Source organism: Dermacentor albipictus, chromosome 3 (assembly GCF_038994185.2).
Source record: "Dermacentor albipictus isolate Rhodes 1998 colony chromosome 3, USDA_Dalb.pri_finalv2, whole genome shotgun sequence".
Lineage (NCBI taxonomy): Eukaryota > Metazoa > Arthropoda > Arachnida > Ixodida > Ixodidae > Dermacentor > Dermacentor albipictus.
The window spans coordinates 16,077,276-16,098,006 of NC_091823.1; the positions used below are offsets into that span (position 1 = coordinate 16,077,276).

Below are 20,731 nucleotides of genomic sequence, written 5' to 3' on the forward strand. Positions count from 1 at the left end.
GAGTAAGCACACTTCTTTCTTTCCACCATAACTGTCATTGTAGTCCATGCGTAGGATAATGATTCTGGTAATTATTGGTGCCCATGGTGTCCTTACTTCCTGTAGTCTCTAGGGTATGGAGCCACTAGACTTCACTGCCTAGTGCTTTCACAGCTGCATGATTGACTGTCAGCCAGGTCACCTTAGTCTGAGCATTGTAACACGTCCAACCAATACTTATTTCCTGTACTCTGTAATCCTTGTGTCTACAATACTATTATTGCAAAGTCCTTTGTTGATTGTCTATTGTTAAAAAGAAAGTCTTAAAAAACGAAAATTTCTAGAGGCAGCTCCCACTGCTCCCTAACAGAAAAGATAAAACCAATGTTTGCCTACACGTCCTCTAAAAGAGGCAATGGCCCCAGAAGTCTGTGCGCAGTCAGTACAACTCACTTTGCTCTTCTAGTAGTAAGGATTACTAAAGCATAGAATCTTGCTGTTTCTAGCTAAAATGTTAACTTTGGCTGAATATTGATGTCATGACCTGTGCTGAGATTCAGGCTAGCGTAGTCTATCGTGGTCAAGCAGTTGTTGGGTTTTTGGTGTCCGAGTCGTCATTGTTGGTGTCCGAGTCGTCATTGTTGGTGTCCGAGCCGTCATTGTTTTGTCGTGGCTAGTGCTGCACCAAGTGCCGGGCAATCGAGAGCTCCGGTGCGATATCCAAGGAATGAAAAAAAAACGTTTTTTTTTTTAAACATTTTTACAATTTGAGAGGTTACAGTACTAGTATGAGCATGATCAGGAGCACGCGTCTGCATCGTAGCACACCCTTACCGCACTCCAGATCTGCTTTTTATCCCATTTATTTCCCTTCTTCCCTCTTCGAGGGAATTAACTGACCAATCACAAAACACCAAATCATTCACCACCTCCTCTCTCTATTGTCCCAATGTTGCCGTCTTTCAACGTCTCACCGTTGCCCAATGTGAGGTAACTACGTGGCAAACTGTGAACCCGCTGTCAACGTTTTTTCCCCGGGATTCCTTAACAATGACCCTGTCATCAAATGCTAGCCTCTTCTGTCAGGATTGGGAGACCAGCCTTCGTGGTTGTCAGAGGGCAACGTTGTTGTCTTGAAGTGGATGATGAAGCGTGAACAGCACCCGTGACAGTTGCATCTCTGCCGGTGAAGCATCCTTTGCTCCGAGGGATAACCAGGCACACCATGGGTCAGCTCTTGTCTAAGCGGGGGCTTGTTTTGCCCATCAGTTTTGGTTACACTGATTTAGTATGGTGCTTAGACGTCAATCGTAACACCTTGTACAAAATTTTCCCAGATGTTTGGGTGTGGTTGGAAAACTGAAAGTGTGTTGATCAATATCCATACGTGAAAATTTGTTGACCTAAACAAGCAGGAAGTGATAAGAGAGCTCTTCCTATATTTGGCTGCGCACCTTGAGCAAGTTGGTGTCAACCCAGTTTCCAGAATATGGCATGCCTTCTCTGCACCAGAAGTTTAGTTTCAAACCTCTTTGATTTTTACACAATGCGATTGCATTTTGGCATGTCCACATGCTGCCACAGACAAAAGGCTTGTTTTAATCACCATTGTGGTGCTGCCACCATATTGCTAGTTGGTTTAGTTGCTAGTTAGTTTTGCTAGTTGGTTTACATTGCAACCATCACGGCTCCTTCTTTTGGGGGCCTGGACTTTAGAAATGCCTGGAGTTAAGTAAGTTTCTGCCATTTGGCTTTAATGTGTCGAGTATCTTTGGGTGGAGCCAGACATTACAAACCCTAATCGAGCGCAGTGTGTGATGTGCTACAAGGCGATTGACATTGTTACAATGGGAAAATTGCCAATTAAAAGCCACCTGAAGAGCTTGAGGCATGTGAGCAATGTGACTGCTTAGCTGTAAAGAATTCCAGCTAAGCAGATCTGAATATTTTTTTAGTTTATGTGTATTACTGAAGTTTCTTTCAACCTCCTTGAATTTTGGCTTTCAGCAACCTGGAAACCCTTGATTGTCCTTGAATTTTGTGTCAGATGTTCTGTATTGCCCTTTCAATATTTTGATGCTCGTATTGATTTGAGGACTTTGATTTTATCATAAGTTCAGCCTTGATGACGATATTTTGTTTGCTATTGTTGGTGAGGATGTAGCTGAATTGAACATAATTTCATGTAATTTAATTTCACCTTAAAGGCCTGTAGGCGTTACATAAATTGAAAATAATTCAAATTTTTCTCACTCTTTTTTTTATGCAGTCTTTCTACACCCCCTGGCAGCAAGATCCTCCTCAAGAGTGAACCAATACCTGTTGTGAATGGTTTCCTTCTGCTGGCAGAACATAATTTTAAATTCTTGGGTGGCAATGTGGCACACCTTATCGAAAAATGGGAGCTGGCCAAGGTAAGCAGCTGATATTTGTGTGCTGGTTACACTAAAGTTTGATTAACAATGCATGCTGACATTCGCAATTTACAAGAGGCCATGCAGTCAACACATGAAAAAAGGTGTCATTTAAAACAATGTTAACAACATTTGGCGACAGCATTCCATTCACGAACTGTTCTAAAAAAAAATGAATAACGGAGTATGTCACCCTTAATAGGAAGTTCGTAGAGCTTTAAATCATGGTCTCTTCGCTTTGAGACATAGAACGGTGGCTTCAGATATATTTTTTTTGGTCTATACCAGTTTGAGAATAATAGATACTGTGGAGAAATTTTAATCTCAAACTTTTTCGTATAGATTTAAGGTCTGGCCACTGAAGATTGCTTTTGCTCTCTGTCATACCAAATGACCGGTCGTAATTTCGAAGCACGAAACGGACTGCCCTCTTCTGAATTTTTTCCAGTTCATCAACAAGATCTTGATTGTATAGGTCCCAGCAGACAGACGCATATTCAAGTACCATGCGGACGAGAGTAAAATATAAACGTTCCTTTAGATGTTTGGGAAAGTGGCTGAAATTTCTTTTTAACAAACCTTTAACTTTAAACTTTAACAAAACAGACCAGCAGCTTTCTTCACGATGTACTTGACGTGCTTTAACTGCCTTAGGTCATCAGCAAATGATACGCCTAGGTAGAAACGTGGTTGTTAGCGTATGTAGAAGACGGGTAAGAGTGCTTCCTTAAAAAGGTGACAGGTACACATCTTTTAGCATTCAAAGTCATCTCCCAATTAGCACACCACGAATATCTTATCTAAGTCATCTTGTAGGCTTTGCATGTCAAGTGAACTATGTATGACTCTGTAAATCACGCAGTCGTCTGTGAACATTCTGAACGAGTATGTAACACCATCATTAATATAATTTATATATAACAAAAAAAAAAAGAAGCGGCACCAGAACAGAACCTTGGGGGATGCCAGAAGTGGCAGGACCATAGTTCGATGAGTGAACACCAGCAACTACACACTGCTGTTGCAAGGACAGGTACTCAGAAATCCTTAAGATCATTCTTTCATTCAAACTGTAGCTGCATAATTTAGAAACAAGAAGATCGTGTGCAAAAACATAATATGCCTTCTGGAAATCTAGGAATATACTTTGCTTATCAATAGCTACTGCTAGGTCACATGTAAAGTCAAGCATGTGTGTAGAACAGGACATACCTTGACGAAATCTGTGCTGTGCGGGGTAAAGTAAATTATGTTGAAAAAGATGCAACATGATGCAACTGTAGATTGCATGCTCCATTGTCTTGCAAGCTTTACTTATTAGAGACACTGGCCTCAGATTTTCTACCAAATTTCTCGGCCCACTTTTATGGACGGGCATGATGAGAGCCCACTTCCAGTCTGTTGGCAGAGTCCCTCCTTGCAAACTCTTTTGAAATAAACAGCTAAAGTACGATGACAATATATCAGAACAGTTTTTAAGAACTGTAGCAGCTAAGTCATCTGGTCTGCTTGCAACTGTCAGCTTCACATTACACAATAACTTTCGAATACCTGTTATACTAAAGATAACTTCTGGCATCAGATCAGCATCAAGTGATGGAATCGGTAGAACTCGCAATTGCAATTAATGAAATACTGACAAGAAATACGTACTGAAGGTTTCAACCTTAAATGCGTCAGTATCAATCAATCTATCACCACTTTTTATCGTTGGTACCGAACAGTCGTCGCACTTTGAATATATCTCAAATTTCCTCAGGGAGAGAACTGCAAAAATTTATCTGGGCGATCTCAAGAGCGAACGCTTCACCTTAGGAACGTGAGGAACCCCGCAGGGAGCAGTTCTCTCACTTTTTCTTTTTAACATTACCATGAGGAAATTGCCACCCCTCCTAGATGCCATACCCCACATTAGCCATTCCATGTATGCAGACGACATAACGATCTGGACAAACTCTGGCTCAGATGGCGAAATTTCAGAGGCACTGCAAACAGCTGTGGACACAATTCAAGACTACATTAAACTCAATGGCTAAAATGTTCTGCCCAGAAATCTGAACTACTAATAATCAGAAACAACAGATAAAACATACAGCCAACAGCAAGCCTCCATAATAGGGGTCCGAATGGAACCTGGCCCAGTCTCGCCTGTGCTGACCTTCCGAGTGCTGGGAATGCTCATACAGCACAGCACCTGCAATGTACAGGCTATAGCTGGGCTACATTCCACGATCCGACAAACATGCGGATTAATAAAAAGAATTGCATCAAGGCACACAGGCATGAAGGAGGGGGATCTATGTTGGCCGATTCAGGCCTTTCTGATCAATCGCATAGTGATCGCCGCCTCATGCAAGGATAATGACGGTGCAATCTGGGAACCTAATGTGGATGCCCTTACTGCCACCTAAGGCGAGCGGGTAGGGAAAAAATTGACGCCTTAGTAAGTCTAGCATACAGAACAGTGTTGGGCTTACCCAAGTACACCAATTCGAACAAACTATTAAGATTAGGAATACAATAACACTATACGCGTAGTGCACGCCAATGGACGCGCCACTGGTGGCGGCCTTGCGCAGAGCACGTGGGGGAGAAGCTAGTTGCACGCCGTAGTTTGTTGTGTTGTTGACAGTGCTTCTCTGTCTTATTCACGTTTTCAGAGCAAAATGGGCAACGCCCTTTGCATGTGTGGTGTGGCTAAAGCTTCAAGGAAAGTCGGAGAATTGTTGCCGGGTGGGGGGCTCAAAAGCCAGTGAAAACGTGCCAGCGATACGGTGCATTATACCGGTGCACTATACCTTCACTTATGCTTGGGCCATGCACTCCGCTGTTCACATTTAATTTGACGCTGATAGTACCTTACATCAAGATTGTAAAAGAATTGTCACATCTTGGGTTAGCGAATTAAATGGCATACTATTCATAGTTGAGTTCAGTTACTCAGACTACAATTAGTTTTCTAATTATCCAAGTTTAATTATGCAAAATCTTAAGTATTCTATGGATAAGATTAATTAGGAGAGTTGCTGAGTGTGTTCCACAACACCCAGTGAAGTAGTTTTCATGACGTTATATTTTGCATGGTTCTTTTCTTCGTTGTTGCGACTCAGGGCAGCATTTAGGCCAGGAATCCTTCAGGCACAGGGATGAGCACGTTCGAGAATAGGAGTGAAAGAAAAGGGTTTTAATTTTGCATTATTTACAGTGGCTCCAGATATGAAAGCCCACTCCATGTAGGAGCACTACATGTCTGAGCACATGTCAGCAGATGTCAGGACACATCACTGCACCAAAGGTGTCTGGTTTTACAGCAGTTCAATTCCCTAGGTGACTGGACTAGGGAATCTGAATACTGTGTCTTGGTCAATCACAATCGTTGAACCGTTTGCGAAATCCCACCAATGAAATTGTACTCTTCTGCTGGGCTCCGCTTCCAACGTTGCGTGATCGCCGCCTCATACAAGCTAATGACGGTGCAATCTGGGAACCTAATGTGGATGCCGTTCCCACAGAAGTCCTCAAATTTGGCCCCTTTCGCCAATTAGTGGGCCCTCCATGACGGCCACCTTGTCAGGACCAGGTTCAGGAAGAGTGGTCTTCATGGTAGTTACTGCTTCCATGGAGAGCGGCAGTTGTCACCTTGAAATGAGCTCCTTTGTTTGCACGTTTGCCTTTGTCTGCCGTCGACTGAGCGTGTGCTGATGAAAGGGCTGCCTCATGGGAAGCATTCAAGGAATGCTGATTGCCGTTTTGAGACGTAGCACCGGACTCTAAAGAAAGTCCAGAAAATGTGGGGGAAAATAATGACAACACTTTGGTTTGCAGTACTTTCAACCATGTTTACAAAGAATGAAGGCTTCATGCCCTTTCTAAAAAGAAGCAATTGACTTTATCGCTGTCGTGAATATAGAAGTCCACTGTGGTCCAAAATGATAAGCAATAAATCAGCTCTCAGTGCAGTGGTGGCGTAGAGGTAGAACACCCGCCTCGCGTGCAAGAGGTCCGTGGTTCGAATCCCGGTGCCGGCAATTTTTCACCGGATTAAAAAACAAAAAAAATCCGCGTGTTCATAAAAATTGCATAAACAGGCCTGGAGTGTGGCCTGATCCTGGTGACCAGAACCGGTAAAGCACTCCCTCACCAGAGCAGGATTGGCCACCCTGGTGCAGTACTTGGCCACAACCTCCTATATGAACAACACAACCAAACCCCGGCCCTCAGTCCCCAGCAGCTGCGAAGCAACTGACCACGGCGGCGGTCCGACCTGCGACGCTGCAGAGGGTGCTAAGAATCACTGGCTCCGGACAGGCCGCCATTGGAATATGAACCAGGCAACGTTTAACGCTAGAACGTTATCTAGTGAGGCGAGTCTAGCAGTGCTATTGGAGGAATTAGAGGGCAGTAAATGGGATATAATAGGGCTCAGTGAAGTTAGGAGGCCAAAAGAAGCATATACAGTGCTAAAAAGCGGGCACGTCCTGTGCTACCGGGGCTTAGCAGAGAGAAGGGAACTAGGCGTCGGATTCCTGATTAATAAGCATATAGCTGGTAACATACAGGAATTCTATAGCATTAACGAGAGGGTGGCAGGTCTTGTTGTGAAACTTAGTAAGAGGTACAAAATGAAAATTGTACAGGTCTATGCCCCTACATCCAGTCATGATGACCAGGAAGTCGAAAGCTTCTATGAAGACGTGGAATCGGCGATGGGTAGAGTGAAAACTAAATACACTATACTAATGGGTGACTTTAATGCCAAGGTAGGCAAAAAGCAGGCTGGAGACAAGGCAGTGGGGGAATATGGCATAGGCACTAGGAATATCAGGGGGGAGTTATTAGTAGAGTTTGCGGAACAGAATAATATGAGGATAATGAATACCTTCTTCCGCAAGCGGGATAGCCGAAAGTGGACGTGGAGGGGCCCGAACGGCGAGACTAGAAATGAAATCGACTTCATACTCTGCGCTAACCCTGGCATCATACAAGATGTGGACGTGCTCGGCAAGGTGCGCTGCAGTGACCACAGGATGGTAAGAACTCGAATTAGCCTAGACCTGAGAAGGGAACGGAAGAAACTGGTACATAAGAAGCCGATCAATGAGTTAGCGGTAAGAGGGAAAATAGAGGAATTCCAGATCAAGCTTCAGAACAGGTATTCAGCTTTAACTCGGGAAGAGGACCTTAGTGTTGAAGCAATGAACGACAATCTTGTGGACATCATTAAGGAGTGTGCAATGGAAGTCGGTGGTAACTCCGTTAGGCAGGATACCAGTAAACTATCGCAGGAGACGAAATATCTGATCAAGAAACGCCAATGTATGAAAGCCTCTAACCCTACAGCTAGAAGAGAACTGGCAGAACTTTCGAAGTTAATCAACAAGCGTAAGACAGCTGACATAAGGAAGTATAATATGGATAGAATTGAACATGCTCTCAGGAACGGAGGAAGCCTAAAAACAGTGAAGAAGAAACTGGGAATTGGCAAGAATCAGATGTATGCATTAAGAAACAAAGCCGGCAATATCATTACTAATATGGATGAGATAGTTCAAGTGGCTGAGGAGTTCTATAGAGATTTATACAGTACCAGTGGCACCCACGACGATAATGGAAGAGAAAATAGTGTAGACGAATTCGAAATCCCACAGGTAACGCCGGAAGAAGTAAAGAAAGCATTGCAAGATATGCAAAGGGGGAAGGCAGCTGGGCAGGATCAGGTAACAGCAGATTTATTGAAGGATGGTGGGCAGATTGTTCTACAGAAACTGGCCACCCTGTATACACAATGCCTCATAACGTCGAGCGTACCGGAATCTTGGAAAAACGCTAACATAATCCTAATCCATAAGAAAGGGGACGCCAAAGACTTGAAAAATTATAGACCAATAAGCTTGCTGTCTGTTGCCTACAAAGTATTTACTAAGGTAATCGCAAATAGAATCAGGAACACCTTAGACTTCTGTCAACCAAAGGACCAGGCAGGATTCCGTAAAAGCTACTCAACAATAGACCATATTCACACTATCAATCAGGTGATAGATAAATGTGCAATATATAGCCAGCCCTTATATATAGCTTTCATAGATTACGAGAAAGCATTTGATTCAGTCGAAACCTCGGCAGTCATGCAGGAATTATGGAATCAGGGTGTAGACGAGCTGTGTGTAAAAATACTGGCAGATATCTATAGCAGCCCTACAGCGATTGTAGTCCTTCATAAAGAAAGCAACAAAATCCCAATAAAGAAGGGTGTCAGGCAGGGGATATGATCTCTCCAATGCTATTCACAGCGTGTTTACAGGAGGTATTCAGTGACCTGGATTCAGAAGAATTGGGTATGGAGAATGGGGTTAATGGAGAATACCTTAGTAACTTGCGATTTGCTGATGATATTGCCTTGCTTAGTAACTCAGGGGACCAGTTGTAATCCATGCTCACTAACCTGGAGGAGCAAAGCAGAAGGGTGGGCCTAAAAATTAATCTGCAGAAAACTAAAGTAATGTTTAACAGTCTCGGAAGAGAACAGCAGTTTATGATAGGTAGCGAGGCACTGGAAGTGGTAAGGGAATACATCTACTTGGGGTTGGTAGTGATCGCTGATCCGGATCATGAGACTGAAATAATCAGAAGAATAAGAATGCGCTGGGGCGTGTTTGGCAGGCATTCTCAGATCATGAACAGCAAGCAGGCTGCCATTATCCCTCAAGAGAAAAGTGCGTAACAGCTGTGTCTTACCAGTACTCACCTATGGGGCAGAAACCTGGAGGCTTACGAAAAGGATTCTACTTAAATTGAGGACGATGGAACGAGCTATGGAAAGAAGAATGATGGGTGCAACGTTAAGGGGGATAAGAAGAGAGCAGATTGGGTGAGGGAACAAACGTGAGTTAATGACATCTTTGTTGAAAACAAGAAAAAGAAAACAGCATGGGCAGGGCATGTAATGAGGGTAGAAGATAACCGGTGGTCATTAAGGGTTACGGACTGGATTCCAAGAGAATGGAAGCATACCAGGGGGCGGCAGAAAGTTAAGTGGGTGGATGAGAATAAGAAGTTTGCAGGACAACATAGCCACAATTAGCACATGACCAAGGTAGTTGGAGAAGTATGGGAGAGGCCTTTGCCCTGCAGTGGGCGTAACCAGGCTGATGATGATGATGATGAAATCAGCTCTGAAAGCAGATAGCAATAAATAAATAAATGAAAGCAATAAATAAATAAAATACTCCTCAGCTTCTTTTAGAGTAGGCGTGTGGGCTTCATCCTTTGTATACATAGTTCGTAGCGCTACACACCAGATGCTTCAAGTGAGTAATGACATAGTTCTTTAATGCGATGAGCATTCTTAAGATACTTCGTGCATTTTCCGGCATCTATCTATTTACCTATCTATCTATCTATGTCTCTGTTTCCCTGCCAACTTGTGTCACTGGATAGTCCATGGTCTAGTGAGTAGAGCATTGGGCTGCTGTGCTGAGGGAACTGGGTTTGAAACTGTCAGACCAACCTGGGTCACTGGGTATGTGAGTGGGTAGTGTGAGCCACTTATCAATGAACATCTTTGATGCCAATTTGTGCCACTCGGTATGCGCTGCTCTTTAAGGAGAAAAAAATGGCCTTTAACATTTCTCTGGGGCTGGGTGAAATTGAACCCACATCCTATATATCCAGACAATCTTGTCTGATATATATTCACACATGTGCCACTTGTGGACTTCGCACCGGCACCACTAGATGGCACAACATGTCTAGTGGGTAGCACGAGAGAAGCCCAAGTGCATACACACCTCATACATAACGTGTTCTGGCGTTGGCTATACGGTCTGTCTCCATTGCTTCAATGCTAATTGCATTTATATCAACATTCATTGTGATGTGTTCCGCCAGAATTCTTTTTTTTTTCATATTTTGTTGGCTCCTTTATAGCCCAGAAAAATAATGTGTAAAAGATATATGCACCATAGTGGTGTAGCGGCTTTGGTGTTGTGCTGCTAAGCCCGAGAATGCAGGATCAAATCCTGGCCTTGGCAGCTGCATTTCATACGGGCAAAATGTACAATGCTTGTCTACTGCGCATTGGGTGCATGTCAGTGCACTGTGTCGTGATTAATCTGGAGGCCCCCACTGTGGCGTGCCTCGTAAGCATATCAATGTTTTGGCACGTAAAATTCCAGAACTTGTTTTTTTAGCACACCTTGAAATGAATATTTAAACATTTGCATAACTGAACTTAGCTAATTAGCTGACTGACCAATCGCACTTCAAAAGCTAATCTGAGTCACTATAGTCAACTACGAACAGTATACTGTTGGTCTCGGTAGCCCAAGATGTACCACATTTTTGTTTAAAACTTCGTTCGAGTTACGTGAAACATCCAGTATATCTTCGTTGGCTCCCAGCGGTGCGTGACAAATTGATTGTTTTGAAGAAATGCTGTGTTAACTGCAAGGTTTAGCGAAAGCATGCAAGAGTTTCCTAGCTGAGCTCGAGCAGTGTTTCATGACAGTCTGGCATGGGCTTGCTGTGAGAAAACATTGCATAGACAGCAAAGAGTTCAATGGGCAGTTTGGCTGCAGTACCAGTAGAAGTGTCAGGTGGACAGTCTCCTAGAACCTTCGAAGTGAGCGAGGAATGCTGTGACTGTGCTAGTTAAGCAGACTGGGGCATCGCCAACCACAGACTATTTGCACACCTTTTTGTGATCACTTTCAGTGTACCTGTGGCACACCGATCTCGGCTTCCATGGTCATTTAATTTGGCTTAGAAATCAAGTAGCCCTAACTGTTTTTTAATTCTTCTGTGCAGCTTAGCAGCAGTTTGCAGAAGTTCTAAGTTTTTTTCTTTTTGAAACTGATTGACAGAACTTGAGCCACCATAAACGTACTGCTGGGGAAGAAGGCGGTGCTCCTCCTTGGGTTCCCTTTGGGCAGAAGATAGATGCAAGCAGGCTTAAGAACCTCAAAGGTGAGTTTAGAGCCTTCCCTTACTTTTCTTAGTGGGCTGCTTTCTTATTTATCAGCTTACTGACCTTTGAGGTTAGTATATATGGCCTAAAGCTAAGGTAGTTAAGAGGTATGTGTAGCTAAGAGAAAGCAAATAGTTATTTTCCTGTTCCTCACCTTGTTAAGTTTGTGTTAGTGTTTTATGAATAAATTTTTTAAATATTATCTTAAATTATTTCGATTTACTGCAGGGTGTAAGCCTTCCCAAACAATGTTCAGTTACCTACATCTTGCATCAGCGGACTCCATCCTGCATCTGCAAATTTCATAATCGTTTCATAGCACCGAAGTTTCTGCTTTTGCCACCTTTGTTATGTCGTCAAAGTTGCTGGTGATGTTGCTTTGTATACCTTTTACCGTATACATATTGTTCCTGTCCATGCCAAATCTATTTGCGGATTTTTTGCTTACCTTGTTCTTTACTGCTTTCTCAATGTCTGTAGCTGTATTATTTTGAATGCCACTTATTTCTCATTTGCTGTTCAGTTTAGACAGTTCAGCCAAATCGATATCTCTAGGGTTTGAGACATTCATGCTCTCTAGTTTATTTATTAAGTCCTTGTCTTCTTCCCGTCTTGTTGCCGTACTTCCAACTTCAATAGTGGTCCATTATATAATTTTCTTAAAATCCCACTAATTGGCTCTATGATATTGTCCTTCTGTGCTAACACACACCTCATATCTGTTCATAAGAAACAGCCTGACTTTCTCTATTTCACTGACTGCTACCAAAGCAGCCTGGTAGCAGTCATCCTCAAATTGTAGATGACTTTGTCCTTGACTAGCCTTTCGCCACTACACTTTGCCTTTCTCAACACCTCTACATCCTTCACTATACTTGGCCCGCTTGGGCTGTTTCGTGTGCACCTGTAGTTACCTCGTTTCAAAAAAAAAAAAAAAAAAAGAAAGAAAGAAAGAAAAAGGTATTGATTATCACTTGGGGTTGATGTCATTTACTGTTGTCGTTTTTTTTTTGTGTGTGTGGTTTATACAGTGTTTTACCTTGTGCTATTTTCAGGCGGGTTCAAGTCTATGGACCTTTGCCAGAAGGATACCAAACCAAATGAATCTTTTGAGAAACATCGACAGATGACAATAGCCGAGATATCTCGAGCAAAGGAAGGAAAAGTGAAAGTTTTTGGTGGTGGAAAGCAGGTAACATTTGCGCTCTAGTTTTCTGTCAAGTTTCACAGTGATCCAATAAAATCTTGCAGGGCAACTCTTGCTTGTGTTTACCATTTCAGCTTAGTATGGAGTATTTTGGAGAGTTTCAACTGTGAATGTACTGGTAGCCTCTGGAATATCTTGTGTAAATGTATCAGAAGAATTGTCAAAGTATTTGGTACTGTTGCATGGTAGTAGAATTTGCAGTCTGTGGATTTTCTTTGAGCCCGTTAAGGATGAGACATGAAAATGTGCGAAGAAAAATGTTTATCTTTCATCGAAATGTGCATGGTATACAAAAATTAGGGTATTCAACGAAATTTTGCTAAAAATTTTCCGCGAAAAGCTTTGTTGCCTGTGGCACTAGGCAGAATAATTTAGGCGATTTTCACCCCGAACCACCTATGGCTTCATGTAGAATGTGTACAGACGGTTCTTGTTGGATTTGAAACCTGTGCACATTGCATTTCCTTTACATTACCGGTGTTGTACTGCTTCAGCTGCGGATTTGGCATCAGTCTTTCTCCTCTGACCATGCTTTCAAAAGAAAGCGAGTTGCACACCTAACTTCTTTGTCAATCTGTTTCTACTCTAATCTAACAAGTTATGTTTGCTACCTGTCATTCAGTGTTAGCCGAAAACATTTAGTTAGAAAGTGAATTCAATACCACTGATCGGCAAGAAAAAATATATTTCTGGTGGGTTGCCTGTGGGCAACACTCTCCCATAATGAATTAATCAGTAAGTGCTATAAACAGCAAAATATTTTCTTAGATGGAAAGGGGGGGGCCGATAGCTAGGGTGGTGAGCAACATCATGTTCATATTTTGGCCTTTGAATAGTCATGTTCGAGAAAATCTGCCACATTTTTTAAAGGATTCATTTCCCTCAGAGTGACAAGTCATTTTTATACCCCAATCACATGGGGCACTTTCAGTTGTAATCAAGCCTGGTCGGGATCGAATTTTTTTATCACCATAGGCTCTCTTCCATAGCTTGCGCAAGTGATCCAATTATAATAGAGAAATTCGATCCCAGTCTGGCTCAATCGGGATCAAAAGTGCCTATGTCAAACTGCTACAAAATAATGGCTTTTTCTGACTAACATGTGAAATTTTTGCTGTTTTTCAGCAACCCCAAGATGGAGACATTGCTCAGCTGGTTGGCCTTGGCTACTCTGTGGATGCTGCTGTTAGTGCTCTGAAAACACACAACTGTGACATTGCTGCTGCAATGCAAGCATTGGAGTTGTCTGACCGAAATAGGAGAGAGCGGGCCAACCGACCAGGTATTTGTTGAAGAGCTTGAAAATGTGGTATGTGCTAGCACTAGGGGTGGTGCAAATACTCGAATATCACTAAATTAAATAGTAGAATAATAAACATTCAAATAATTAAACTGGCGGCTCTTTATACGAAGTGTCTATCAACTGCAAGGGTCCCAGAAAACTGGAAGAATGCAACCATTATACTAATCCACAAAAAGGAAGACGTTAAAGAATTGAATAATTGTAGGCCTATTCGCTTACTTCTAGTATTATATAAAATATTCACCAAAATAATCTCCAATAAAACAAGGTCAACACTAGACTTTAGCCAACCAAGAGAACAGGCTGGCTTCAGGAAGGGATACTCTACAATAGATCACATCCATGCCATTAATCAGGTAATCAAGAAATCTGCAGAGTACAATAAGCCTCTCTATATATGGATTTCATAGATTGCGAAAAGGCATTTGATTCAGTAGAGATACCAGCAGTCATTGAGGCATTGCGTAATCAAAGAGTACAGACCGCTTACATAAAGGCCTTGGAAAATATCTACAGAGATTTCACAGCTACCTTAAATCTACACTAGAAAAGTAGGAAGATACCTGTAAAGAAGGGGGTCAGACAGGGAGAAACAATCTCTCCAATGCTATTCACTGCATGCCTGGAAGTATTCAAGCTTTTAAACTGGGAAGGCTTAGGAGTAAGGATTGACGGCGAATATCTCAGAAACCTTAGGTTTGCCGATGACATTGTTCTATTCACCAATATTGCAGGCAAGTTACAACAAATGATTGAGGACCTTAACAGAGAAAGTGTAAGAGTGGGGTTGAAGATTAATATGCAGAAGACAAATACTATAAGGATGAATAGCATGGTAAGGGAACAACAGTTCAAGATGGCCAGTCAGCCTCTAGAGTCTATGAAGGAGTATGTTTACCTTGTGGGGTTCTCACCCGTGCCCTTGGGACAAAGGAACAACACAGTAGTGCAAACAATCACAAGGGCATTTATTGCACCTTTCATAGACTAATGCCTGCTAGTTGAGTTGCTATCCACAAAACATGCCATGGGCGCGCGACAAATCGCAGAAGTCCGACTCACCGCGACCGGATAACGAGCGAATATGTTCGCCCCATGCTGGACACCAATGCCTGGCCGTTCGCGCATACGGCCACGCAAACTGTGGTCGTTCGAACGATCGTGTTTGTCCATTCCGGGGAAGGCCTCGCGAGACGGTCTCACAGAAGCATGGATCGGCGCACGCGCAGAAAGTCTGCGCCGTTTGCCGTTCCCGAGCCAAAGAGGAAGAGCCTTCTCCTTTTTCGCCCAAGTAACCCTGCCGTTAGGTGGTTAGCAGAGCAACACTCGCGCCATGTCTCGTACTACCTTGCAAGCATACCAACCGCTGCAATAAAGTCACGCGGCGAAGCCGGATTACAGGAGATGGGAGCTATGCAAAAAAACATACTGTAAAAACCCGCGTATAGTACGAGGCTTTTTCCTGTTATTAGCGTCCCAAATTTCCGCCTCGTACTATATGTGGATTCGGACAAAAATTTCAAAGTTCGGCTCGAAGTTTTGGTTTCGTTATTGCTCTGTGGCTACGGCTTGGCTTCGTGATATCTGCATGGCTATGACTTGGCTTTGTTATTGCTGCCTGGCTACGGCTTGCCTTCGCTATTGCAGCGTGACTACGGCATCGTTTCTTTCTTTGTTGAGTGCGGACCTTGGCAGTTCACGTGTTAACCGTACTTCGCAAAGTGCATCGTTTTTAGTGAAGGAGCACGATGTCGGGGGCACGGAAGCAGTACTCGGCAGCTTTCAAGCGAAATGTGATTTTAGCGGCAGAGGAAATCGGCAACAGTGCGGCCGGGAGGCAGTTTGGCGTCACCGAGGGAAGCATCTGCGGATGGCGACAGGCAAAAGAAGCACTTTTCGAGTGCAGCGGAACGCGAAGAAGCTTTCGCGGCCTGAAGAATGGGACATTCCCGGAAATTGAACTCAAACTGACGGAATTCGTCCGAGAACGGCGAGCCGCGCGTCTTGCTGTGAGCGTGGAGCTCATGCAGGCAAAAGCTAGGGAGCTTGCGAGAGAAAAAGGCCTAACGAGCTCCACCTTCAAAGCAAGCAAGCATTGGATCTATCGGTATATGTGCCGTGCAGGATTTTCATTGCGCCGGAGAACTTCAATTTCGCAAAAGCTGCCGGAATCGTTTGAAGAGTTACTGGTGGCTTTCCAGCGCCACGTTATTTCGTTGCGCAAGTTGAAGAACTTTCAGCTAGGGCAAATCGGCAATGCTGACCAAACACCAGTTTATCTGGACATGCCATCGCCCCTCACCGTGCACGAAAAGGGCTCGAAACAAGTTTGTGTCCGGTCCACTGGGAACGAGAAGACGCGTGTTACCGTCATGTTGTCATGCACGGCAGACGGCTGCAAGCTCCCGCCCTATGTCGTCTTCAAGCGCAAGACAATGCGGAAAGGTGAGCTGCCGAAAAATGTCATCATTAAATGCCATGAGAAAGGGTGGATGAATTAGAGTCTTGTGCTCGACTGGATAAAGTCCGTTTGGTGTAGGCGGCCCAGTGCACTGTTGTCGTTCCCGTCGATCCTCGTGCTGGACGCGTTTCATAGCTATTTGGCCGACTCGGTGAAGAAGCTGTTGCGTGATTGTAATACTGAACTCGTCGCTATCCCGGGTGGGATGACGTCTCAGCTGCAGCCTCTAGATAGATGTTTGCGTCAACAAGCCTTTCAAGGACACGGTGAAGCGGTGCTACGCAGAGTGGATGCGGTCAGGTGAACCTGCAGTGACGCCGACTGGGCTGCTGAAGCGGGCATCGCCAGCCACGCTGTGCAAGTGGATCGTGGACGCATGGGCAAGCATCTCGGAAGACCTTGTGCGTCGCGCTTTCAAGAAGTGTGGGATCTCGAACGCGCTCGATGGCACCGAGGACGAGTACCTCTGGGAGGGTATGTCAGACAAGGAATTGTCCGATGAAAGCGCAGCGGAGGACGACAGTGAATGAAGTGCTGAGTCCGATTTAAATAAATGTTTTCCCCGAGTTTCTCTCACTTGTATTATACACGGGTAAAACTTTGTTTTTCCATTTCTCATCCCAGAAATTTCACCTCGTATTATATTCGGGTTCGTATTATACGCGGATTTTTACGGTATCAGGGGACGCGTGAGAGTCGCGCATCCCCACATCCCCCCAACCTTAAATCACTATATATTCCAGTGACACATGTCACACGGTCTAACATCAATGCTTGCTTCGCCAACGAGGTAGTGTATGCAACAGTCGCCGCGCCGAGGAAATGTCCACACGCCGTCCATAATATGCGAGCCGACATTGTCCTTGGGTACACTGCTAGCGTCTGCTGGTCACAGCAGCAGCTCTGCAGACTTGACGGCACGATTTCAGTCCAGGATTCTGGAAACGGTAATGCAGTAGTCGGTACTAGCAAGCGTCGCTCGCTCTGATGCACCCTGCTGGCGAGAGCCGCAGTAGCTGTTGGTGACCGCCGGCTCTTTTCTCCGCCGCCGAGGGTTGCGAGCTGGATACAGGCGGCCGCCGAAGTCGCTGCGCCAAACTGGCCACGGCATCACTATTGCCCGGGGTGGCTCGATCGTAGTCTGGGGCAGCAGCGCAGGCGATGTGCAGGTGACAACAAACCAGGGGTGACTCCACTCTCACTGCGTACACTCAACGCACTCCGCAAACACTAAAGTAGTGCAAGGGAGAGGAATTCTGCATGCGCATCGCCCACGTGGTACGATGTTCAACGCGGCTAGAAAAATATCGGGCGATTACTCAGATGCTAAGGCCCGGATTCTGATACACTCCTTTCCTTATGAAGGATGTCTCACACGCTGTAAGGCGACCTGGCGTCAATTCTGGAATGTACCTTACTAAGGGGCACCAAGTTAGGGCCTCCTTGGTGCTTCCTTGCGCTTAGGGAGCCGGAATGCTACCTTCATGCTTCCTAACCGTGCTTCTCTAACTGAACGCGTACTTCTCCGCACGACTTTGTATGCGGTACACTCGGCTAGAATAAGTGCCGTGCGCAGCCAAGGCCGCGGTAGCCAGCTGCCGTGTATTGATGTCCAGTTTGGTTCCGCAGATCGCGTTTTGTGCCATATCTTTTTACTTTGATTTTGTGAAAAGCGAGCGGCGAGAATGACGGCCTTGCTATGTTTACCCGAAGACGATAGCTTCGAAAGCTATGCGTGGTTTTTTTCGATGAGCAAATGAACTTCTTTACGGGACTGTGTACCAGCCTCTGCCTTTGGCTACAGCCCGGTTTCTGATTGACTGGCAGAATCCACTGAAATACTACGGCGAAGTGGGTTCTAGCTTGGTAACATTTTTCCAAGCGAGCTGTTACAGCCATACTGGCAGAGCTGCAACTGCATTGTAGCACTGGCAACAGAGGAGAGCTGCTGCCTGCTCTCTTGCCGGTCCTCATCGCACTGCGTTTTTATGAAACGGGGTGCTATGCAAACTGTTGTAGGCGACCTTGTTTGTGTATCCCAACCCTCTGTGTGCCGATGTATTTGGGAGGTGACACAGCTGATATTCCTACGTCTGTAAACCAAGTACGTTTGGCTGCCAAACGCCAGTGAAGCGAGGGTACTCATGACCAGGTTCTATTCAATCGGAGAATTCCCTGGGGTTACTGGGTGCATTGATTTGTACTCATATACCCATGAAAAGTTCCGGTAGAGACGACGCAGAAGTCTTCCGAAACGGGAAAGGGGTATTCTCGGCAAATACACATACACACGAAACAACATGCACACAAAAGGAAAAGAAAGCGACGCCTCACCAAACGAACTCAGACGCTGCCATATTTGCTTGACTGAGTTTTCTTTCCTGCCATATGCTTCATTTTTCAACTGTTTTTACGTTACTAACCAAAGAAATGGAATTTATGCCCAGGTATATAAGTAGAAATGCAATTTTAACAGCCCCGACACTTTACCTTGGCAATTCATTACAAATATTTTGCATTTTTTGTAAGTCATCTCGAAACTAGAAGCCTGTAATGTTACACTTCATTTGGTGAGGTGCTCCTTTCGCAGGGAAGGCGAAAGGAAGCTTTTAGAATTCGCAGTGGCCTGCCGAGGGTGCCTAACGTTCAGGTAGCATGGAGGGATCCTTGCGGAAGGTAGGGAAACGGCCTAAGGTTAGGAGCATTTCAGAATCCGGCCCTATGGTCACGTGAACGAAGCTCATTTCCTTTAGTCGAACAAGTAATTTCAATTCGCGCGAGACTAACTAGAATGAGGGAAACAAAGTGCAACACCTCAATGCCACAGTCCACCAGGTTGTGTCCTGCCATGTGCGACAGGCAGCTTCGTAAAGTGTTAGGCCTAAAGCATCGCTACCCTGACAACTACCGGCATCCAAAAAAACAACACTCGAAATGGGTGCATAACAGGCAGCCACGAGAAGACGTTAGCTGGTCCTACCCTGCTCAGTGCACACAGCATCCGAGTTGATGGCACCCACCGTCCCAGATGGTGTCGGGGCGCCGGTGCCAGGCCGCAATACGAGTCAGCCCGTAGCGGCATTCAGGGACCGCAGCCACCCGCCTCCCAGAGCTACGACTTCATCAGAATCAAAGAGATAGAAGAAGCTACTTACATAACAAATTCGGACCACCCGCAAAGCTTCCGTACTCGCTTGCTTCAGGCTTGCCAATGCTCTGCGGGTGCTAAGCCTCGCTTTCCCAGGATGTAGACCACGTGGCTCTCATACCAATGAATGTCATTAAGGAAAATTATTTGTGAAAAGGCTTAGCATGTTGAAAAGTTCAAGCACACTACAGCCACCGTCGCCTGGCTCAAGGAAGCACGCCACCAACGCTGGCTATCAAAATCTATGCTAGCCCTACGCCTTGGTTCAAACAAAGGTCTTGAACGAAGCAAAACTGTTAAAACTATCGTCCGATGCCCCAAGAGCCCCACGTTGGGCGCCAGATATGGGGTTCTCACTTGTGCTCTTGGGACAAAGGAACGACAACACAGTAGTGCAAACAATCACAAGGGCATTTATTGCACCTTTCATAGACTAATGCCTGCTAGTTGAGTTGCTATCCACAAAACATGCCATTGGCGCGCATCAAATCGTAGAAGTCCGACTCACTGTGACCGGATAACGAGCGAATATGTTCACCCCATGCTGGACACCAATGCCTGGCCGTTCGCGCATACGGTCACGTGAACGGTGGCGCGCTCGAACAATCGTGTTCGTCCATTTCGGGGAAGGCCTCGCGAGACGGTCTCGCAGAAGCATGGATCGGCGCATGCGCAGGACATCCGTGCCGCTTGCTGACCCCAAGCCAAAGAGGAAGAGTCTTTTCCTTTTTGCGCCCAAGTAACGCCGTGTTAGGTCGCGTTCGCAGAGCAAAACTCGGGCCATGTCTCGTACTGCCCTGCAAGCATACCGACCGCCGCAGTAAAGCGGCGAATTCGGATTACAGGAGATGGGAGCTATGCGAGAAAACAACATATCAGGGGACACATGAGAGTTGCGCATCCCTACAACCTAGGTCAACTAATCGCAGGGAACCCTGATCATGAGAAGGAAATTCACAGAATACAAATGGGTTGGATCGCATATGCCAGACATAGTCAGCTCCTGACTGAAGCTTACCACTATAATTGTAAAGGAAGGTGTACAATCAGTGCATTTTACCAATGCTGACATATGGGACAGAGACTTGAAGACTGACAAAGAAGCTTGAGAACAAGTTAAGGACCGCGCGAAGAGTGATGGAATGAAGAATGTTAGGCATAACATTAAGAGACAGGAAAAGAGCGGTGTGGATCAGAAGGCAAACAGGGATAGCCCATATACTAATTGACATTTAGAGAAAAAAATAGAGTTGA

The 20,731-nt window shown here is 44.9% G+C and overlaps 1 protein-coding gene across 2 annotated transcripts in view; it reads left to right on the forward strand.

Moving 5' to 3' along the window:
- The window catches only part of LOC135917501 (tudor domain-containing protein 3-like), a 162,783-nt gene that overhangs the window by 2,249 nt on the left and 139,803 nt on the right, over positions 1–20,731 (forward strand). For both annotated transcript variants that reach the window (XM_065451075.2, XM_065451074.2), the window contains exons 5-8: positions 2,249–2,393; positions 11,255–11,357; positions 12,414–12,550; positions 13,691–13,847. In XM_065451075.2, the coding sequence (XP_065307147.1) occupies positions 2,249–2,393; positions 11,255–11,357; positions 12,414–12,550; positions 13,691–13,847 (542 nt within the window). The remainder of the gene's footprint in view (positions 1–2,248; positions 2,394–11,254; positions 11,358–12,413; positions 12,551–13,690; positions 13,848–20,731) is intronic.